Source organism: Xiphophorus hellerii, chromosome 6, assembly GCF_003331165.1.
Source record: "Xiphophorus hellerii strain 12219 chromosome 6, Xiphophorus_hellerii-4.1, whole genome shotgun sequence".
Taxonomy (NCBI): Eukaryota; Metazoa; Chordata; class Actinopteri; order Cyprinodontiformes; family Poeciliidae; genus Xiphophorus; species Xiphophorus hellerii.
In genome coordinates, this window is record NC_045677.1 from 4,001,942 (window position 1) to 4,021,850 (window position 19,909).

General features: G+C 42.0%; 1 protein-coding gene across 4 annotated transcripts; it reads right to left on the bottom strand.

Moving 5' to 3' along the window:
- Positions 1-2,036: 2,036 nt before the first annotated feature.
- LOC116721587 (F-box-like/WD repeat-containing protein TBL1XR1) lies at positions 2,037-19,909 on the bottom strand. Of its 4 annotated transcripts, none has more exons than XM_032565436.1 (16): positions 19,891-19,909; positions 17,119-17,175; positions 15,075-15,178; positions 14,790-14,935; positions 14,455-14,671; positions 13,249-13,381; positions 11,692-11,833; positions 10,584-10,647; positions 10,379-10,476; positions 8,960-9,020; positions 8,577-8,698; positions 7,496-7,570; positions 7,275-7,402; positions 5,948-6,113; positions 5,754-5,855; positions 2,037-4,532 (listed from the first exon to the last, which is right to left on the bottom strand). In XM_032565436.1, the coding sequence occupies exons 3-16, from the start codon at positions 15,130-15,132 to the stop codon at positions 4,506-4,508; spliced, it is 1,539 nt and encodes a 512-aa protein (XP_032421327.1). In that variant the 5' UTR covers positions 15,133-15,178; positions 17,119-17,175; positions 19,891-19,909; the 3' UTR covers positions 2,037-4,505. The 4 variants fall into 4 exon arrangements, with proteins under 4 accessions (XP_032421327.1, XP_032421322.1, XP_032421325.1 ...); XM_032565431.1 differs by lacking the exon at positions 19,891-19,909 and adding an exon at positions 19,415-19,615; XM_032565434.1 differs by lacking the exon at positions 19,891-19,909 and adding an exon at positions 19,411-19,615.

Sequence of the window (19,909 nt, forward strand, 5' to 3'; positions counted from 1 at the left end):
GACCAGTTTAATTTCACGAAGTTCCAGTTTCCTGATTACCTCAAACTTACCATCTTCCGTGCTGCTCTTCAGTGTGCAGACGACCCCGTGTGCCTCCCCCCAGGACCAGACCCTTTCACCAACATTTTCATATTGTTCAAATAAACGTTACTTGTCTGATTACCTGTTCTCCTGGTGGTGTTCTGCATGTGGGTTAAGAAACTGGAACCCATCATGATACAGGGTAGTTTTTCGTATTAGCAAAGCAGGCTTAAAATATTCAATAAATAGTTCAGAAAAACGGTAAGCAGCGGTATTTTTCTATTTACATGTATGACTAAAGTACACAAAATGATCACAAGATTAATGATTATCAGCAGGGCCGTGCAGAGACCTTTGGAGGGGCAGGGCCTCAAAGTTAAAAAGGAACACATTGAACATGGCAACAGCCCATATTAATCAAGAATCTAATTGGATCCTGCTGTATCATTGCCATCATGGGGGGACAATGCAAAGCAAACGTGGTATATTTTCCCCCAACAGGTATAAAGTTGCTGTTTCTGCTGCTGACAGTCCTGGAGATCTGAGTTGATCTGAGACTGTAGCTGCTAAACAGACCAGAGGCGAGAAGGTCTCTGGTTATGAAATAAGCAGATTTGCTGCCATTTCACTAATTAAGCCCTAATAATATCTATTTAACCTGTAGAACAACTTGGCTGCAGACTGATTTATAAAGATCCAAAAAGCTCAAAGGGGTTAACTCTATATATTATTTTGATGTTAAACCTCTGAAATCTAGAATTGTAAGTCTGGGATATCAAGGCAAAGAAAACTCAGTAGCTGCTGGTAGGGGCCCTCCAGACACTCAGGGGCCCCTAGAAATGGTTTAATTGTAACACAGACCATAGATCTAAAGCTGTAGCATCATTTATAGAGAATGACAATGTTATTAAATTTTATTTAATGCATTCAGCTGATAAAACAAAATACATTTAGGATTTAATTAGGAAGTTTACTTTGTAAAAGTTTAAAGAATCATCTTGATAGTTTGATTGTTGTGTTACCATGGCTACAATATGGCGTAGACGTGGATCAGAAACATGTTGGACTCGTTTGGACAGTTTTTTCCCTCTGATTTGGGATGTTTTCTTTACTTTCATGCAATTTTTGATAATGCATAATCATGCCAACAAGATATTGTGTTTACATTGGGGCACACCTGATCAGCATGTCAAAAGCTCAACCTGAACGATAACCTCAAACCCTAAAGCCAGCATTGCTGATAACTATGCTGATGACAAATACCTTTTATAGTTCAAGTTTGATATATCAGATTTCTCATACTTGTGTCACCATTTTTATGACACACATCCTGTGGTCTGATGACACTAAAACTGAACTGATTGGCCCGAATGGCCATTGCTGCATAAGGAGCTTCCTCTTCTTTTGGCAACAATGTGTGTGGAACACGCCTCCCTGGTGAGGTGTTCCGGGTACGTCCCACCGGGTGGAGGCCCCGGGGAAGACCCAGGACACGCTGGAGGGACTGTGTCTCTCGGCTGGCCTGGGAACGCCTCGGGATTCCCCCGGAGGAACTGGAACAAGTGGCTGGGGAGAGAGAGGGAAGTCTGGGCCTCCCCACTCAGGCTGCTGCCCCATCGACCTGACTAAGCAGAAGATGATGGGTGGATGGTTCCTCCTTTGTGTTGAAGCTGTAACTGAGTGGGGCCTCAGTTACAGCTTGGCCCCAGTGTCAGGTTAGTTGGTGCTGGGAGGATCTTTTATTAGAAACCTTGGATGTTTAGTTATTCTCATACTTTTCGTTCAAGTTCCCCCCCCTTTTCAATCAAAGATTCTTCTTCTTTCTTTTTTTTTCAAATTAAGCAATTAATTGTACACACATAAAAAATAAGTTAATAATAATAACAGTACAAGGGGCTTGTTTTGACACACATCATGGGAGCGGGAGAGTCACCCATTGATGTAAGTGAACCAAAGCAGCAGCTGTGTGTGAAGTCTGTTGTTCTGGTGCAGAGCAAAGCCACAAAACACACAGATATTATCAAAATAGATTTTATTCTAGACCTTAAGATCTGAGTGATATACCAACAGTCTGATCAGGAGGCTGCAGGCTGCCACCGTGACAAAGTACAACATAGGACTGTGGAAAGACACCCCAAAAAAAAAAAAAATTCAGAAAATTGGTATTTACATGTTCTGTGTTATATTACACCAACAATTACATCTGTTTTTTTTTTTGTTTTGTTTTTCTTTTTGTCGTTTTGAGTACGTGGCTACAAACGAATCAAAATTACAAAAGTACAAAACCTTCGCGGGCTTCCCGACATAGCAAACATAGGAATCGGTGTTAGTGCTGTTCCTGCCCACCCAAAACCAAACGGAGATAAAACACCATTTCATTGTCAGAGGGATCCAGTTCAGACGCTGCTGGCTTTACCGACGCAAATAAAGGTACGAGCATTTTTTGTGTGGCGGACATGTAACAGGTCGGCTGACGGGTCCTTTTTGACTGATGCGAGTTGAAGACGACCGATAAACCTGCTTCTAAAGACGAGTTTCTGATGGATCGAATCTTCCCTCGTTTTAGGCTAAAGTGCAAAACAACTTCAAGCGCCTACTGCTTTGGTCGCAGCTGTGGCGGTGCAACGGTGTCCTATAAGATTCCACCAAGCAGCCTACGTCTGGATGTTCGCTTCATCAACAGCCGACTTTGTCTTCGAAAGCAAAACCTAAGCACTGCAAACTAATCGCCGTCTGTCTGTCACCTGGGAGTTTGTGACATTGAGGGGCAACAACTGTCGACTGCAGTGTGGTGCGTAGGTTGGGAAAACCGGGTACGGCCGTCTTAACAGAAGAGAAGACGCCCTTTTAGAAGAAAGTGAGGGAAAGAACGACTGTTACAACACTGCCTGGGTTTCACCAGGAGAGAAACAAAGCACAGCTACAGCTACCAGACGGTTGTGTCAGCGAAATTCATGTGGCTAACTGGTTTATCGCGTTGCCTCGCACCTGAAGCAGATCCGTGGCTCAGATTAACCTTTAGACGTTTTGAATAGTCAGTTTGCAAGCACCTGAAAAATGATTTCCTAGAAACCGACAAGTTGGCCCGACGTCCTTAAATTTGCGTTGCCTGGAGAAACCGATTTCATCCACCTCTAACTTTGGGGCTTTTGTTGGTATATTTGCCTTTTTTTTTTTGGACCAAAAAAAAAAAAAAAATTATTTATCAATATCTGCCAAAATCGAAATCGCCAGGTCAAGCTTTTTAAATATCGGTGATCGGCCAGAAAACAACAATCGGTTCCCCCCCTTAAATGGAATCAGCTATGATGGTTATCAAATACTGTCACTTGCAAAAGCAGTCATAACTCTTGAAGCTTTTCAACATTCTGTCATGGTAAAACCATGTGTGTGATTGGGTTTTATGTGATGGGCCAACATAAAGTGTAGCTTAATTGCGCAGTGGAAGAAAAATGGGGAGAAAAATTTGCAGCGTGTATTTGTATTCAGCCTCATTCACTCTGATAAAAACTGCCTTTAAGATAACCAGATTATTATTGGCAGGATAACAACCAACTGAATTTAGGTTTTGACTTATGTGAAACAGATCAGGCTCACTTTCCTATCCCCATAGTTAAAAATGGTAGTGGCAGCATCATGGTGTGGCGATGCATTTATTAATTTTTTTCTGTAGAAACAGAGAAAGTGGTCAGAGGACGGATGGAGCTAAACACCCTGGTGAAAAAGACTTGAGACCAGGGTGGAGGTTCAACTACCAGAGTGGTCCAGTCAAAGCCCAGACCTAATTCCATTTAGGAATCTGAGAAAAACTTAATCATTGGTATTATTTATTCAACTTGGCTAAGCTAACGCTAGTTTGCAGTGATAACTAGTCCAGTTGTTTTCCAAATTTTTCACTATCTGCTTATTTGTGTCGGACTATCACTGAAAGTCCCAATAAAATAGAAGGAAAGTTTATGGTTGAAACTTAAAAATTGAAGAGATGTGAATACTTTTGCAAGGCTCTGCTCACTCTTAAAACCGGCGACAACTTAAAAACATGTCTTGGAGTAAAAGAACGAGTTGGCATATGTCACCAACAGGAAACAAATAGATCTGTGAATGAAAAGAGACGAGCTTCTCAAAACTAAAGACTAAAGATAAACCCAGTGAGGTCCAAATTTAGCTCTGTGCGGGCCGCCAGATTCTGACGGGTACGATACGCACGCGGCGACAGAGATCAAAAATCTGTACACTTCTGATTTAGCGGATACGGACATGAGAAGACAGAAAGGATGCCGGAGTTTTGTTTGACCCATTGGGGGTCCAAGTGACGTTGGGGAGGCTCTTCCTACGTCTGCACGGCGCAGGCGTGACGAACTGTGGGACGTCCACGAAGAAGCGGAACCTGATGGGACAGACAGCAGTGTGGCGGACAGGCAGGGACAGTCGTTTTGGCTATGTACACATTCGTAGTCGGTCCACAGCTACACCACACACAACTGTCATTTCCTCAGCTCTAGGACACAAACCTGTGAAACAGAAACCACAAATGGTTAGACGGCGTGTTTTTTTCCCGTACCCTTTCACACGACATTCAACATCTGCAGGGTGGCAGCTTCTTAGCAGCTCACACCGGGAGACGCTCTGCTCTCCGTCTACAGACTTGCGCTGACACAAAAACATCTCCACCGCAGAGACTCCGGGTCTCAGACCGTTGTCTCGGGCAAAACTGCGTGAAACACTGGCAGGCGTTGCAGGTAGAGGCAGGTCCGCCTCTACCTGCAACGCCTGCAAGATTGTTTTTGTAGTTTGCTACTAAAAGAGAGGAAATGTGGATCGAGATCAGTTCTAATGCACAATGCCAGGATCCTGAGTATTCAGATTAAGGCTGCAACTAATGATTATTTGAGTAATCGATTAATCAAACAGAAAAAAAACTTGCACACTGTGCAGATTTTTCATTTAACCACGTAAGGCTTCTTTACACAATATTAGAAATACATCAAAAGATACAAATAAATAGCCTTTTAAATTAAAATAAGACTTTTTATTGTTTAAAATTAAATAAGTATTTTTTTTTCTTGTGTTTTGATCATTTCTAACAAAGGATGCATTTGCAGATAAAGTAACACCTTCTGCTTGGCTTAACATCCATTCAGTGTAGGGCTGATCTGTTCATTTTTTTTGTAATCGCTAATTAATTGGATAGAAAAAGGTTCTTAAACAAAACACATCGTCTTCTGCTTTAAAGCTCCAGTATTTAACTTTCACAAAGAATGTTTTTTCTTCCTGCATATTTGTTTTTTCTTCCTACTGTATCACAGTAGAGAGCAACGTTACAGGAGATTGTGATTGACAGCGCTAAGACCCGCCCCCTGACTCTGATTGGTTGTTTCTAGTTAGACCTGTGAGAAGGCAGAGGCGCTCCATTTTCTCACGGATCATCTGTCTCACAACAAACTGCCATGACATAGTGAAACTTTCAACAAATATGCAAAAGAAATATTTGTTGAAAGTTAAATACCGCAGCTTCAGCAGTCATTTACCACATTATTAATATCTAGAGTGCATTTTAAAAGAATTTAATTGAACAAAATTGTGCTTTTTTTTTGCCGTAAGATCTCCTGTCCTTCAGGGAGTGGCTCCATCTAGTTGAACTGAAAGGTACTACTATTTAACCCAGGTTTAGAGCTGTTTCATTTGAGAATGCCCAGAATCCTAATCGTAGTAATACAGAGAGGAAAACTCACCGATCCGTCTGACGCGCTCGCTCCTACTCTGTCCCCTGTGGCGTTCCAGCACACCTCAAAGATCCCACCGGTCCCCCGGTAGCTGTGGACTAAAGCACCCGTCTGCAGACGCACAGAAAGTTTTCTTAGACCAGCGTGTATTTTTGACATGTTTTCAGCTTCTATCTGTCAGTAAAGCACAGCTTTTTCCAGACCTGAGTATTCCAGATGTGGACACACTTGTCGAAGGAGCCGCTGGCCAGGTGCTTGCCGTCAGGACTGAAGGCTACGCTGTAGACGGGCTCCTGGTGGCGGATCAGTGTGTGGATACACACCCCACGCTCCACGTCCCACAGGCGCACAGTCGAGTCGAACGACGCGCTTTGAGGGAAGGAAAAGCGGACGTAGAGTCACGAATATGACTGCAAAAATATGTACGTAACTAATGACCAGAAACCGTAGCGACACCAAATGGCTAGGGGTGCACCGATGGATCGGTCGGCCGGCCCGTTTTATTTAATTTTGGGTTGCTGCATCGCGGGTGTTGAATAGCATTATTCAATAAAATAAGATTGGAAGATTGAAAGTAAATTTTGACCTTTCAAATTTGTAGACGTTTAACACCTGACAGTGTCAGTTATAATAATAATAATTTAAAAAATCTGTATCGGCAGGTCAGGTTTTTTTAAAGTTTAAAGATTGGTCACAAAACTGTAACTGGTGCACCTGTAGCAATCGTAAAACAAAACCATTGATCAATTAATACTTGAGATGCACCGATTTAAAATTTTGCATCAATATCATATTATATATATACATTTTTCTAGCCTTTCCACACAGTGATAGGCTGGATCTTCAGTTAAACACTCCGCAGTTTTGTCCTGCATCCCTGTCAGATGCCCAAACAGCGTTCCCCAAGGTTTAGCATTTGGACCACTGTTGTTTCTTTTGTAGATTAATGATAGCTGCTACAATTTGCTCTGTTGGAGGACAGCATTTGGAAAAAACTTAAAACCATTCATTGCACACAGTAGAAGAGTTAAATAAGATAAAAAAAAAGTGCTTGTCTGATATTTCAATTGACTATAAATCAAAGTAAAGCAAAATATATGCACCTTTTTGCAATTTCTTTTATCCAATTTAACAACTGAACTGTTGATAAATGGCAATCAAACATACATAGTGTAAATCTCTTGCCGTATTTGTAGACAGACTTTTAAAATCATGTTCAAGGCTTTCCAAAAATGAAGAAAATTTTAGTATTGAGCGATGTATTATCCTTATATTTTGAACTGTTGCAGGGAAACAGAAAATTTAGTTTATTCTGTAAAAAAAAAAAGAAAGACAAGTAGAAAGTGTTATCAAAGTTATTAATAGAGAACCAACAAATAAAAATTTTATTCATTTAAATACATCAGCGTTTCAGCACTTGGCAGATTTTCCAACAGTAAAGACGATCTGTGGTGTAACGAGAGCCTTGTGGGGGCAGAAAAAAAACACAAAAAAAAAACAAGAAAAAAGTCGGCGTCTCTGAACTCGTACCTGGCCAGCATGAGGTTTGCACTGGGATTGTTGGTCCCAGGGCCCGTGGGGCTCCATTTGATGGTGTAGATTTCTTTACTGTGGGCCTGGAGGTCATGGACACACGAATCCTGCTTCATGCTCCAGATCTACAGCAGAAGGATCGGCGGCAATGACTAGAATGAGTCTCTGAATTCGACATGCAGTACATTAACAAACGCGCTGGAATACCGACTGCTGACCTTGAGCGTCATGTCGTCTGAGCAGGAGGCCAGCAAGCTGCCCGTGGGATCCCACTTTATGGCATTCACTTCGTTCTACATGAGCATGATTTAGATTCAAATAAAGAACATGTGATAAGCATTAGAGATGCTGAAGAAAAGAGACACCAGCTATTTTAGAGCCAAAGCTTTTTTTGTCCACTGCAATGCTGCTTTTATTACAGCTTAGCCCACTTCCTGTTACTAGACAGACTCTACTTAAGTTAAAGGTTCTTGGTTCTTTATGTCTGGTAGGAATCAAGTGACACTAAGCTCAGTCTTTGTGTTTAATCACAGCTATATCATAACTTAAAGCTACAGTATTTAACTTTTCTAAAAAAATGTTTTATATGTTTTCCATAGTTATTGAAACTGTCGCTATATGTGGTGACAGTTTGGTATGAAATGGATAATCTGGAAAAAAAGAAAGGGAGCTCTTCTGCCTTCTCCCAGTGCAAACTAGAAACAACCAATCAGAGCCAAGAGGCGGGTCTTAGTGCTGTCAATCACAATCTTGTGTGGCTCTTGTTCTCTGCTAAGCTGCAGCTGGCACAGCCTGTCATAAATGCTAAGGCTAATTAGCATAGCAACCAATGACAGCGGATAAACAATTTTCCTGTAACGGTAACTTGTTTCTCCACCATCGGCTCATTTTAGCAGCGAGTACATGAGGATGATTGACAGCCCTAAGGCCCTCCTCCTGGCTCTGATTGGTTGTTTTTGACCAGGGGCGGTGCATTTCTTCAGACGGCAACAATAGCCGAAAGAGGAGGTGGAAGGAGATTGATATTTTCACAGATCATCTGCCTCATCGTGACGCCGTCACAACATGGCAACAGTTTTAACAAATATGTAATAAACATATTTTGTATAAAAGTAACATCCTGAAGCTTTAGCAATGTGAGCGATTCGTTTTTCACATACTGTTGTCTCTATCTGACGTTTGCGTTAGTTTGACGTTCTGAAACGTTTCGGTTTGAAATCTGAGGGTGAACATGCTTGGGCAGACTCCATGTTTCCACCGTGCGCGCGGCATGAGCGAGGATCGTGACGGCTGTCGTACCGAGTGTCCCTGGAAAGTCTTGACGGGTCTGTCCTGACCCAGCTTGCACACGTGGATGCACATGTCTGTGCTGCAGGAGGCGAACGTGTTGTTGTTCTGCCAGTCCACGTCCAGAGCTGGTGCTGTTGGCACACGAACACACAAACACACGGAAGTCGTGATCTGGATATAAAATGTTGTTATTCTAACCGGCTGCGGTCAGATCTAAGCGGCCTGTGAGAAGATGATCTTAGCAACGACGTCAGACATATTTGTCTGGCTGTAAAAACACCTGATGACAGGGAGAACCTCAAATTCTAACACGCAGGGTAACGTCTGACTAAAAACGAGAGAGCTACTTGAAAAGTGGAGTGAAAAAAAAGCATCTGGCTGTTGTCACTCACCTGAGTGGAAAGGAAACTGCTGCTTTGCTTCCCCTGTGTGTGCGTCCCAGATAATTGTTGTCTGTGTGGACAGAGAGACAGAGAGAGAGTTCCATTACCTGGCTTCCCAATTTGAAAAGTGAAACAAAAGACTTTATGACAATTAAATTTGTGTTTTCCGAATGATTCTGAGACAACGGAAGAACTGCATTGTGACACGAAAGATTATCCAGAAATTCACCAACAGTCTTGTTGGATACGTTAAAAGCGGTGCTAAGAGGGGAAATCATTTTTTGGGCATCGGACATGAAAAAGTGCCGAGGGACAAAACTGACAGACAAAAAAAAAACATGCTCAAGATTAGAGATTCAGAAAATACAAGGTGAAATAAGATGATATATTCACATTGGAAACAGGGCTGGGTTTTAAAAAAAATCTTTTAATGCCTTGATATTGATTTATAAAACCCTTAAATTGACCTTTTAATACGTCTTCAGACTTGAGTCTTTCCAGATGCAAACAACAGCATGCATACAATCTGTGCAAGCAACAAATGGAAAATGGGATGTACAAGATTAGGAATCCTAAAGTCCAATAATATAGGAGAGGAGTTAAAGAATGCTGCTTTTATCAATGATTATACACTCAACCCTCTGCTGCGAGTGAGGAGAATATTGATGATGACTAGAGTTACCGAAAAAAACATTCTACAAAATGAAACGCTGGTGAGCCCAAAAAGCTAATTATTAATAATTGGCTATTAACTCCACATTTTGAATCAACATTTTATTTTATTTTAATTTGCATGCAATTACAATGAAACCGTTTTATTTCTGTTCATAAGAGTCTCTCACCAGCACTGCCTAATATAACGTTAACATGCTGTTACGCTTTAGTACACTAGATGGCAGTGTTTACTCATCAACTGATGCGTTTCTGACTCTTCAGAAACATTTAGAGCAGGGGTCTCAAACTCCAGTCCTCGAGGGCCGCAGTCCTGCAACTTTTAGATGTGCCTCTGCTGCACCACCTGAATAGAATAATTAGGTCATTAAGGCTCTGGAGAACTGATCTACACCAGGAGGAGGTAATTAAGCCATTTCATTTCAGTGTTTTGTACCTGTGGCACATCTAAAAACTGTAGGTCTGCGGCCCTCGAGGACTGGAGTTTGAGACCCCTGATTTAGAGCAACAAGAAGCTTGTGTGTGATCCCATCCTCGAGTCGTCAGAAATCTGCACTGAATGCTTTCTCTGTCTTTATATTTGTTATTCTTAATCGCACGTTTGTAAAATGAAGTGCAGTTATCTTCACTTCAAAACAGCTCTTCTGCTTCAGATTTAGAAAATAGAGCCAAGAACCCAAGAACAATTCATTTAAAGCTTGAAACCCAAAAATATGGCAAGCGGCCAAGCCCCAGCTGAGAATCAATAAGCCTTACCTTATCTACTCCAGCGCTGAGGATGAAGTTGCCTTTTTTGTTCCACTTGAGTGCAAATATGGGCCCTTTGTGCTGACCCAAAGTACTGGCCAGGTTTCCTGAAGAGCAAAACAATCAAACGACTCCGGGAAGGAGATAAACGAGGTGTGTTTTGTGCAGCTGTGGTGTGATTAAAGCTGTGTGTGTGTGTGTGTGTGTGTGTTACCGTCTTTCGTCCATATCCGGGCGAAGCCGTCGTATGAGCCGGTGGCCAGTAATGTGCCCTCACTCTGGAAGAGAGGCAGGATTCTAGTTAGCTTCAGACTGGCTTTCATCTTCATAATTAATGAGCTTATTGTTTTTTCATGTGAGACTTTAAGAGGGAAATGTCAGCTTTTATTTTATGCTGTACATGACCTTAGCAGTGGAATAATACGTATCTGTTTTGTTGGAACAAACATTACCGCAACAGGGATGCACCGATTCCAGTTTTGTGGCTGATCCCGACCTGCAGATAACTATAGGGAATGTCCGCAACCTTTACAGGTTAGATTGACAAATAATAAACTATTACACGACGCTTTGTAAAAGTATTCACTCCCCTTGACCAATAGAACTTTATTTTTCTGTTTTTATTGGGGGTTTTAATGATGGACTCAAAACAGACCTGAATTTTCTTTCTACCTTTTGCTGCAAATAGTCAAATTTCTGCCATTTGTTTGTCGCAAAGCAGCTCAAGCTTTTTTCATAATACTAATTTAGGTCTGGACTTTGACTAGGCCATAATTACACCCGAACACGCTTTGATCTGAACCAGTCAGTTTTGCTGAAGGTTGTTGTTCTGCTCCGCATTTCCTCCCAGGATTGCTCTGTATTTAGCTCCGCCCATTTTCCCACCAGGTATGAGCAGCTTCTCCGAGCCCGCAGCATGATGCTGCCACCGCCATGTCTTACAGTTCGGGATACAAAATACTTGCATTTCATAAATAAAAAAGAATAAATACAGAAATTCAACATCAATTAAAATGATGAAAAATAGATTAAAGAATAATAAATGACAAAATATTAAAAGACTAAATGTTTGTTTGTTTAAAAATAAAAACTAATTCTTCATTTATTTTTAAAAAATAAAATAAATGTTCCAGTTTTGTTATTATAATAATAATAACAAAACCAAAATATTTATGCTATGCTACTGAAAAACTGATTAGAAGAAAACGGTACTTTTCTCGTGGGAAAAATAAGGAATGTTGTGACTGGATGGGCTTCAGCGATTAGAAGTGCTCTGATGCCCAGATCTAGAAACGTTTCTAGGTGAGACTCCACACACTCACATTCCAGTCCAGCGAGGTGACGTCCTTGTTGCTGGGGACGTCCTGGCCGCCCTCCCGTATGCAGTGCCTCAGAACCAGCTGGGTGGACCCCCCCGTGCTGTTCTCACTCAGGTTCCAGATCCGCGCCGTCGAGTCTCCTGACCTGGATCAGAAAAAAAGGAAAGAGACGATTTACAAGGCAAAAAAAAAAAAAGAGTCATTTATCAGGTCAATCGAGGCGTTTTTTTCCTCCTGCGTATTTAGCCTTCTATCTGAATTGTCATTGTTCTTTCACCGTAAGTACACTTTTACAGGGCGTGCTTATTTAACAGTGTCTGTTTTGAATTCTGTTTTAATCTCCGTGGAGCCGCGATAACGAGCCCTGGGATGTAAACGCAGAGCGGCAGAGAAAAGCACAGCTGATTCAAACGGTGGGCGCTGTGACTCAGAACAACACCATGGGTGACTCTGACTTCTTCATTAAACGGGAGTAAAGAGAAACAGTGTTTTCCTCCAGCGACGGAGTGTGTGACGAAAAGAAAACGCGCAGCAAAACATATAGACGGATCAGAGCCGCTGCAAACTGCAGCGTCAAAGACGCGGTGTGATTTCTGCTGCCAGATCTTTCCCTGGGATATCAACCTCGCGCTTTAACGTGTTGCTGTGGTAGCGAAATAAAACCCCATCAGATGACAGCAGTATGCAGACATGTAGAAAAAGGGTTAATTGTCAAAATACTTCTGCATGTTTCAATGTAGAAAAACAAAGATTAGTGGTCAACCGAAAAGTCTGTCTTTGTCTCAGCATAAGTGGGAAGAAACGACGGTAGTAAAATGTTTTGTTTGTTTTGTTAATGTCTCTTTTGTTGCTTAACTTGAGACTTGTGTAACATTTGTTACCATTGTTTCATTTTCATCATGTAAATGGAGGAAGAAAAGGCTAGAGATGAACTGATTATGTGTATCAGTTCCGATGTTGAAAAAAATTCAAGATTGGGATTCTGTGACATACGGGCAGATCTAGTCAGTCTAATTCTATGCTTTGTAGTATGAGCAACGTCATGCTTTATTTATTCTATATCACACTTTATGAACCATTCTTAATTGAACTAACTGAACAAATGAAAGTTGTTTACACATGTCTGACCAAGCTTGTGAATTTATTGGTGTATTTAAGTATCTTTACTGGTGGAAAGTTATCTAATTAATTTATAATTCAGCATATTTACGTCTGTGGTTTGTTTGTTTTTTTTTTAAAAAGAAACATTTTAAGTCCATCCAGCTGTTTTTCTGGATCGGATCGGTATCGGCCGATACAGGAAGTGAAAAAAGTGGATTGATGCTTCCCTAGAAAAAGCAACATCGGTTTCAAGAATCGGCTCAAAAGAATTGGCAGCACATAATGCCGATTACTTAGACTGATGTCCAAATAATTGCCAATGGTTGAAAAACAAAAAAAAAAAAAACACCTGTATCGATTGATTTCTACAGAAGATGGATTATGTTTTTCTGAGAAAATCGATTAAAAACGGCACAACCGCTCTGACACACTTTACACACACAGAAAGTGGGTGCTGACCCAGAGGCGAGGAGGTCGTTCACCGGGTTCCAGGCACAGATGAAAACCTCCGACTCGTGGCCTCGCAGGACCATGGCTTTGCTCTGGGGGATCTCCACATCCCGGTCCACCTCCATCATCTCTGAGTGGTTATCTACAGCAGAGGGAAGGGAACACAGTCAAACCAAGGATTCACTGGCTATGACACAAATAATCAGTCAGACCTGCACACCTTCCAGACTTTGAGGTCAAACTCTGGAGTTTCAGCATTGAGCTACCGATACTGATTTTAGATTATTCCAATTTTACTTGAGTAAAAAAATGACACACTTGTGTTCACTCATCTGGAAGAAAAAAACAAAAACGAAGATCAAATATCGAAACAAAGGATGCAGCGGTGAGAAGCGGTGCTCTTCCTGTTGTTCACCACACTAACTTGTTCCCATGAAGCGAGTGGCTCCACTGGGATTTAGATCAGGGGAACATGCAGGATGTGCATTTTGAGAGTGAGTATCACAAAGTGCTTTAACATGACTCCAGGATTCGCCAGAGTTGTCATAGTAACAACTTTTGTTTAGCACTAGTGAAATTTTCTTGGATCTATGACTTGATATTTTGTCTCACGGGGGGAAAAGACTACATATGCAAGTATACAACTTTATAAATTTAAAGGAGCGGCCTGTATTTTTGAGACACAGCACCATTATTTAACACAATCAAGTAACTATGTCACCTTGAGTTGATATGAAAATGCTGTATATATCAAATGTAAATGAAGAAATTGGATTTTAATTGGATTGGATAATGTAAAAGAAATTGGATTTTACAATTTAATGACTTGCAATTGTGCCTCTGTCTCTTTAAGAAGCTCTTGTTCATTCTGAAACTCCGCCTTCAGGAAGTCATCAAGACATTTTTATCAGCGCTGCACTGAGAAGTAAATCCTATAATGACTCAGCAGATAGGGGAATAAAACAACACGTGGTGCAGTTCCACCAGCAGCTGATTGCTGCTGGCTAGTCTGAAGGAGCTGATACATAATACTGCTCCTTTAAGACATTTTAAGGTCTTAATTTTAGATACATGAATTTAAGATTTTATAAGGATGCACAGACACCCTGAGTGGGAGAAAGCTTCCTCACTTCTCAGTGCACTTTTATCTTGACTTATCCTAAATTCCCTACAAATCACACAAGGAGCAGCATGGTGTGCATGGAGTTAGCTTACTGGCTAAGGCATGTGATCCGTTTTCCTCTCCGTTAGCGGGGCCCCCGTCCCCATTCTTGGAACCTCCCTGTGGCCCCGTGCTGCTGCTGCTGCCTGCCGCCGCCTGCTGAGCCAGTTTGTCTCTGTAGGCCTGCTGCCGGGTCTGGACCACATCCGGCATGACGGCGTCGATCAGAGACAGTGACTCGATGGGCCGTCCGTCAAACAGGGTCCCGTCCTAGACAGAGACAACAAGCTTCACACTCGCGCCGCATCATCGTCCGTAGGAGGACGGACGTCGGGAAAAGAAGCGAAACTACGAAGGAGGTTTTTCTCCCAATTAAAAGGAAGCAGACCTCGTTGATGCTGACTTCGGCCTCCACATACTGCAGGCCCTTCTGGATGATGGAGATGAGGGCAGCAGGGGGCACCAGGGCTCCATTGATGTTCGACTGGCTGATGTGGCTCTCTATGCCAAAGGTGAATGCTGAGTGGGAGAACCCTGGAGGACGGTGGGAAAAATCGGAAAGTAGGACGGAAGCTCATTAGCGTAGTGTCCGAAGGTTAGCCGTAGCAGCGGCTGTGACGTCATTTTAAATCGACTCTACAAGGTTTTCTGATGGCACAGAAAGCACCTGTACCTGACTCTTGTAGGTATCTGTAAACCAGGAAGTTGACCTCATCGCTGCTGATGCTCATTTTTAGTCCTGCTGATTAAACCATCGGGTCAGCACAGGTCAGTAGCCTGTAAGACACAAACAGAAGCGAATGAAACAAACTGTAAAACTCTAGAAAACTCCCAACCTGGAACGATATTTTCTGTTTCCACCCTACTTTCACTAAAGGCACATGCCTCGTCGCCGAAGCCAGGCCCACCGGTTTCCACTCATTAATCTACATCTGGAAGTGATTCCTGCACGGCTTGTGTTTGTGCTCTATTCCTGTTCTGGCAGAACCTACGCTGTTTAAATGGAAATGTCGAAATAAACAAGAAGAGTGGAAAAAGGACAGAACGTCCACTGTTTGCATTCTGCCAGCCCGCTGAATGAGTCAACACGTCTTCTGCTGCGTCCCTAAAGACTGACGTCCGACGCCAGCTAAACCTGGAGGCCTGGAATGGAGGAAAAGGCCTCCAGGAAGCCGTGAAGCAGGCGGTCAGAGAGTCCAGCTGGCTACTGAGCCTCAACAATACGACTCAGCAGATTTCAGGTTATTCTACACAAGCTCTGGCAGAGACGGAACTCCGTGTTTGACCCTACATGCATTCACACCAGTCCAGTTCAGTCCGCTTTAATCCAACTCCAGTCCGTCTCCCTATAAAGTCCGGTTCATTTGGGGGAGGTGTGAATTCGTAATCCAACTCTTGATTTAAAAAAGCGAACTCTGGTCCGACTAAAAACCTCGACCTCGGTTCGGTTGAAGGGAACTCTGGTGTGGTTTGAATTCACATGTGAACACCAAGCAGACCGGAAACCGCTTCAAAAGCAGGAAGTGGACCGTAACGCAAGGCATTCTGGGTAAATACAATCAAAGCAAACACGAGAGTCTAGCGTTGGAGGGAGAAATAACTTGTGTTTTTTTTTAACCAATGGCAAAAGAGAAATCCTCCAACCACTAGAATCTGACGCTACTCCATATTTGCTTGCATTTCGTGAAGAAGGAAGTTGTGCTCCGTGTCTTCTTCAAAGGTTTTCATGTCGTTTCCTTCAGTGGTTCTTGATGCAGCGCCACCACAGGTGTGGAGGGGAACGGTTTTTCAATTAGTTTGTGGTGTGAAAGAGAACCGCGGCACCTGAAAATGTAACAAATGCTGCAATTTTGTCCCCAATGGAGCAGAGTTTCCCGGACTATCAGGTTTGAAAATAAAAATAAGATCTTGGCTTCTCAGGGCATTTTCACACCTGGTAGTTCGGTAGACTCGGTTCCATTGGGGACCAAAATGGCAACATCTGGTTTATTTTCAGCTGTAATTCACCTTCACACCCCACTCAGTCAAATGAATAAAGCACTTTGAAAAATTGTTCATCCCATCTCCTGCAGGGGCGCTGCACCAAAAACCACTGAAGAAGAATTGAACGCAACTTCCTTCTTCACAAAATGAAAACAAAAATGCAGTAGCGTCAGATTTTAGTGGTCGTAGAATTTTTCTTTTGTTTTTGGTAAAAAAATAAAATTAAAAAAAACCCAAGCAACTTCTCCTGCTGGCGCTAGACTCTCATTTACCCAGAATGCCCTGCATTATAGTCCGCTTCCTGCTTTTGGAGAGCTCTCCAGTCCGCTTGGGATTCACATGTGAATTTGAGCCGCACCGGAGTTCACTTCAACCAAACCGAGACCTGTGCTTTTTATGCGAACCGGAGTTTATGTTTTTGGTCCGCATCAGAGTTTGATTTCACACTCATACCTCTAGAATTTGATTAAAGGAGACCAACAAAGTGAATGAAATAGTGAGACCTCCAATCAACAGACAGAAAACCAACCATCTGAAATTCAGAGTGGTCAAATACAGAGCCAGAATTATGCTGACTGATGACTAAAGTATGCGGTCAATTACCTGAGTTTTAAAGCCTGGAATTTTGGGATTCAGAAAAATAAATGACACAAAATGGCCCGACTGCATGTACAGAATCAATTTAGCGTTTCTTTTCTCAATTCCTAACAGGAATGCGGTCATCGATACACTACCCATGCGATCATCAAGACGTCTTCAGTTGCACATGACGGCCGCCTCGTCTCTGGACCCTGAAATAGAGAACAAAAACAGACCCTGAATCTTCACCGTCGACTTCATGAACCTTCAAATACTCCGCATTTGCACTCTGCAGTGTCGCTTTGCTTCTTTCAAACTGGTGTTTTTCAGAAAATTGACGCAGCAAGACAACTTCGCAAGTTGGTAGAGCGACAATACATCAGTAGCGCGTAGCTATTTAAAAAATTATATTTGCAAAACATTCCCCGAAAACGTGGTTTGTCTGTGACCTGGTCTCTAGGGGGCAGAAAGCTGAGATCCTGGAATATCCTGGGAAAAGATCATTTAGAAAACAAACCAAATCAGAAAAGAAAACAAAAGTTTCCATAGTAACAAGGATTCTCTGCACAGATTTTATTAGTTTTACTCAGACATTAGGCTGCTGTCCTTCACTGTGAGGAAAATGAAGAACAGTGTAAAAACTGTTTTTGTAAGCTAGGTAATTGTATTGACATTTACATAATATTACACCATTCCCTTCAAATGTTCAAATAACCACTACCTTGCACACGCAGAGACATTCTGTACGATTGAAAAGTTCATTTAGTTCATGTATATACTTAACACACAAATTGATGTTTTCTTCATTTCTGCTAATTATGAAGATTTTCCGCTCATAGTCATAAAAATGGGACATTTCAGACCAGAAAATTACGTCAGATAAATTAAAAACATTTCTAAAACAGAAATTGGGGTTCATTGAAAAGTATGTCTAATACCAGCTGTAAGGTTATTTTCAAAAAGGTATTTTAATTCTGACAAATGAGCGTCATCGGAACACGGTTTCTAATCGACTGGAATACGTTCTGCACCTGAAAATGAACCAAAGAACGAAAAAACTAAGGCGTCTTCTGTAACTAATAAAAAAGAAACAATATTTAACTAATTAAAAAAAGCAAACCCACTCTAAAAACGAATTAAAACAAACATAATTAGACTAAAAGTCACCATAAAAAAAATGCAACTAAACTGTAATGAAAAATCCTGCAGCTGAAGGAAGGACGGAAGTCCAGATTACTTTGATAACCACATTCAGCTTTTGTTAGTTGAGTTCATGGTTGGATCCTCATCCAACCATGAGGATGGATGGTTTGTGGGACCAACCAGTCACAGGATTTACATCAATCACCAACAAGAGAAAGACGCCGAGGTGCAAAACTGTAAATCTGAAGCCTTTGTTTGGCCTCCTGAGCTCGTTTGCCTGCAGTGTCTTCAAAAATCTTTAGAACAGGGAAACACCCGGCACAGATTTAGTTCGCATGGTGAGCTCAATACCAGAGCAGACTTCCTGTTGTCCGCCTCGCCTCCAAAACCTCACAGCTGTGCGGTTGCGGAGCGTGTCGGTGACCGCGAAGGGACACTGTCCAGTCAGCAGATTTCTACATCCTGATCTCGGCGATAACCTTACACTTCTGTCTCAAAAATACACTTTTTCCCCCCGCTTTTTGTTTGTTTGACATAATATTCAAATTTTTACAGAAATTATATTTGGGTTTCTCGTTAGCTTTAAATTATAATTTTCAAAATTAACATAAGTACGTATGTATGAGTTTAGCTTTTAAAAACAAACAAAACAAACAAAAAAAAAAGAATACAAGATTTGAATATGGTAATATTTCCATTCATAAAGACGCACCCGTGCTCGTGCAAATGCTTACACTTGTTCAAAACGGCTAGCAAAAGGAGCTAAACTAACTTCAGAGTGGACATCAGGCGGACCAGCCCAGTTCGTGGTGATATGGGAGTATCACGGCCATTCTATAAATAAGCAGGCAAACAACAACGTGGAATATCTGGAGCTGCCTGCTGCTCAAATGAACTACTGCAACTCAGTTGATTCGGAAACTAAAGTTATCACAGCGGCAGCGCAAAGCCGCGTAACCTTTTAGCTCACTGGCTACCATGCGTGTGTAATCAGTTCTGCATGGCGCTGGTTGTACCCGTCAACACACATGCCAGTCAGTCAAGGCGGGGTACGGCTGACTTATTTTTGATGCAGGCATTTGCGTCCCGTGCCTATTATAACAACTTCGCGTCTGTGCTTGTTATTTTTTTATTGCGTTATTACTACTAATTACCGTTATTTGAATCCCTCTCTAACATGAATTCCTGCCTTGAACCAAAAGGTCGTCAGGCTGCTAACCCCCGTGGACTTGCCAACAAGCTAGCTGGCTAACTGGATAAACCTAGCATGCTATGCTAATGACAGTGTAGCTACAATGTCATACCTACTTGGATTAAAACTTCCAGCAGACGGTATCTTCCATTCACTTTGACGCTCAAGTCAGACCATGATGTCGCTTTAATCCGTTGCAGGGTTGCTCCCTGTAGCGCATAGATGAACTATGGTGAGGTTATAATATTAAAGCTAAAACCCGGCGGTAAGAGCCCAGCAACGGCTTCAGACACACAGCGAAGTGACCCGTCATGCTAAAATGGGCTGCTTGTAACTACTGTTATTTCAGAGCGTCAGACAGACACTAAAGCCTATTTGAAAGATTATTAACCCGCGGTGGCAGCAGGGACACAGCGTATGTTTACGGTATGGTCGGTTAGTGTGGAGGACAACGTTCAGTAACTTGATTTAAAGAGGACATAACTATTTATTGGTATCTCTTGCCTAGTTTTAAAAGGCTACCATGCACCTGCGTGTGTTTAGCACACGCTGAAAGCGTTAATTAAACATGAATTCATGGTACATTACTCACGTTCAAAGAAGGGGGGGGG

Excerpts from the sequence above, each read along its gene's own strand:
- LOC116721587 (XM_032565436.1), bottom strand. The coding sequence starts at position 15,132 with ATGAGCATCAGCAGCGATGAGGTCAACTTCCTGGTTTACAGATACCTA. Across the intron at positions 11,834-13,248 it reads AACGACCTCCTCGCCTCTGG|GTCAGGAGACTCGACGGCGC; the intron begins GTCAGCACCCAC and ends TTTCTGATCCAG. Across the intron at positions 9,021-10,378 it reads TCAGCGCTGGAGTAGATAAG|ACAACAATTATCTGGGACGC; the intron begins GTAAGGCTTATT and ends CTGTCCACACAG.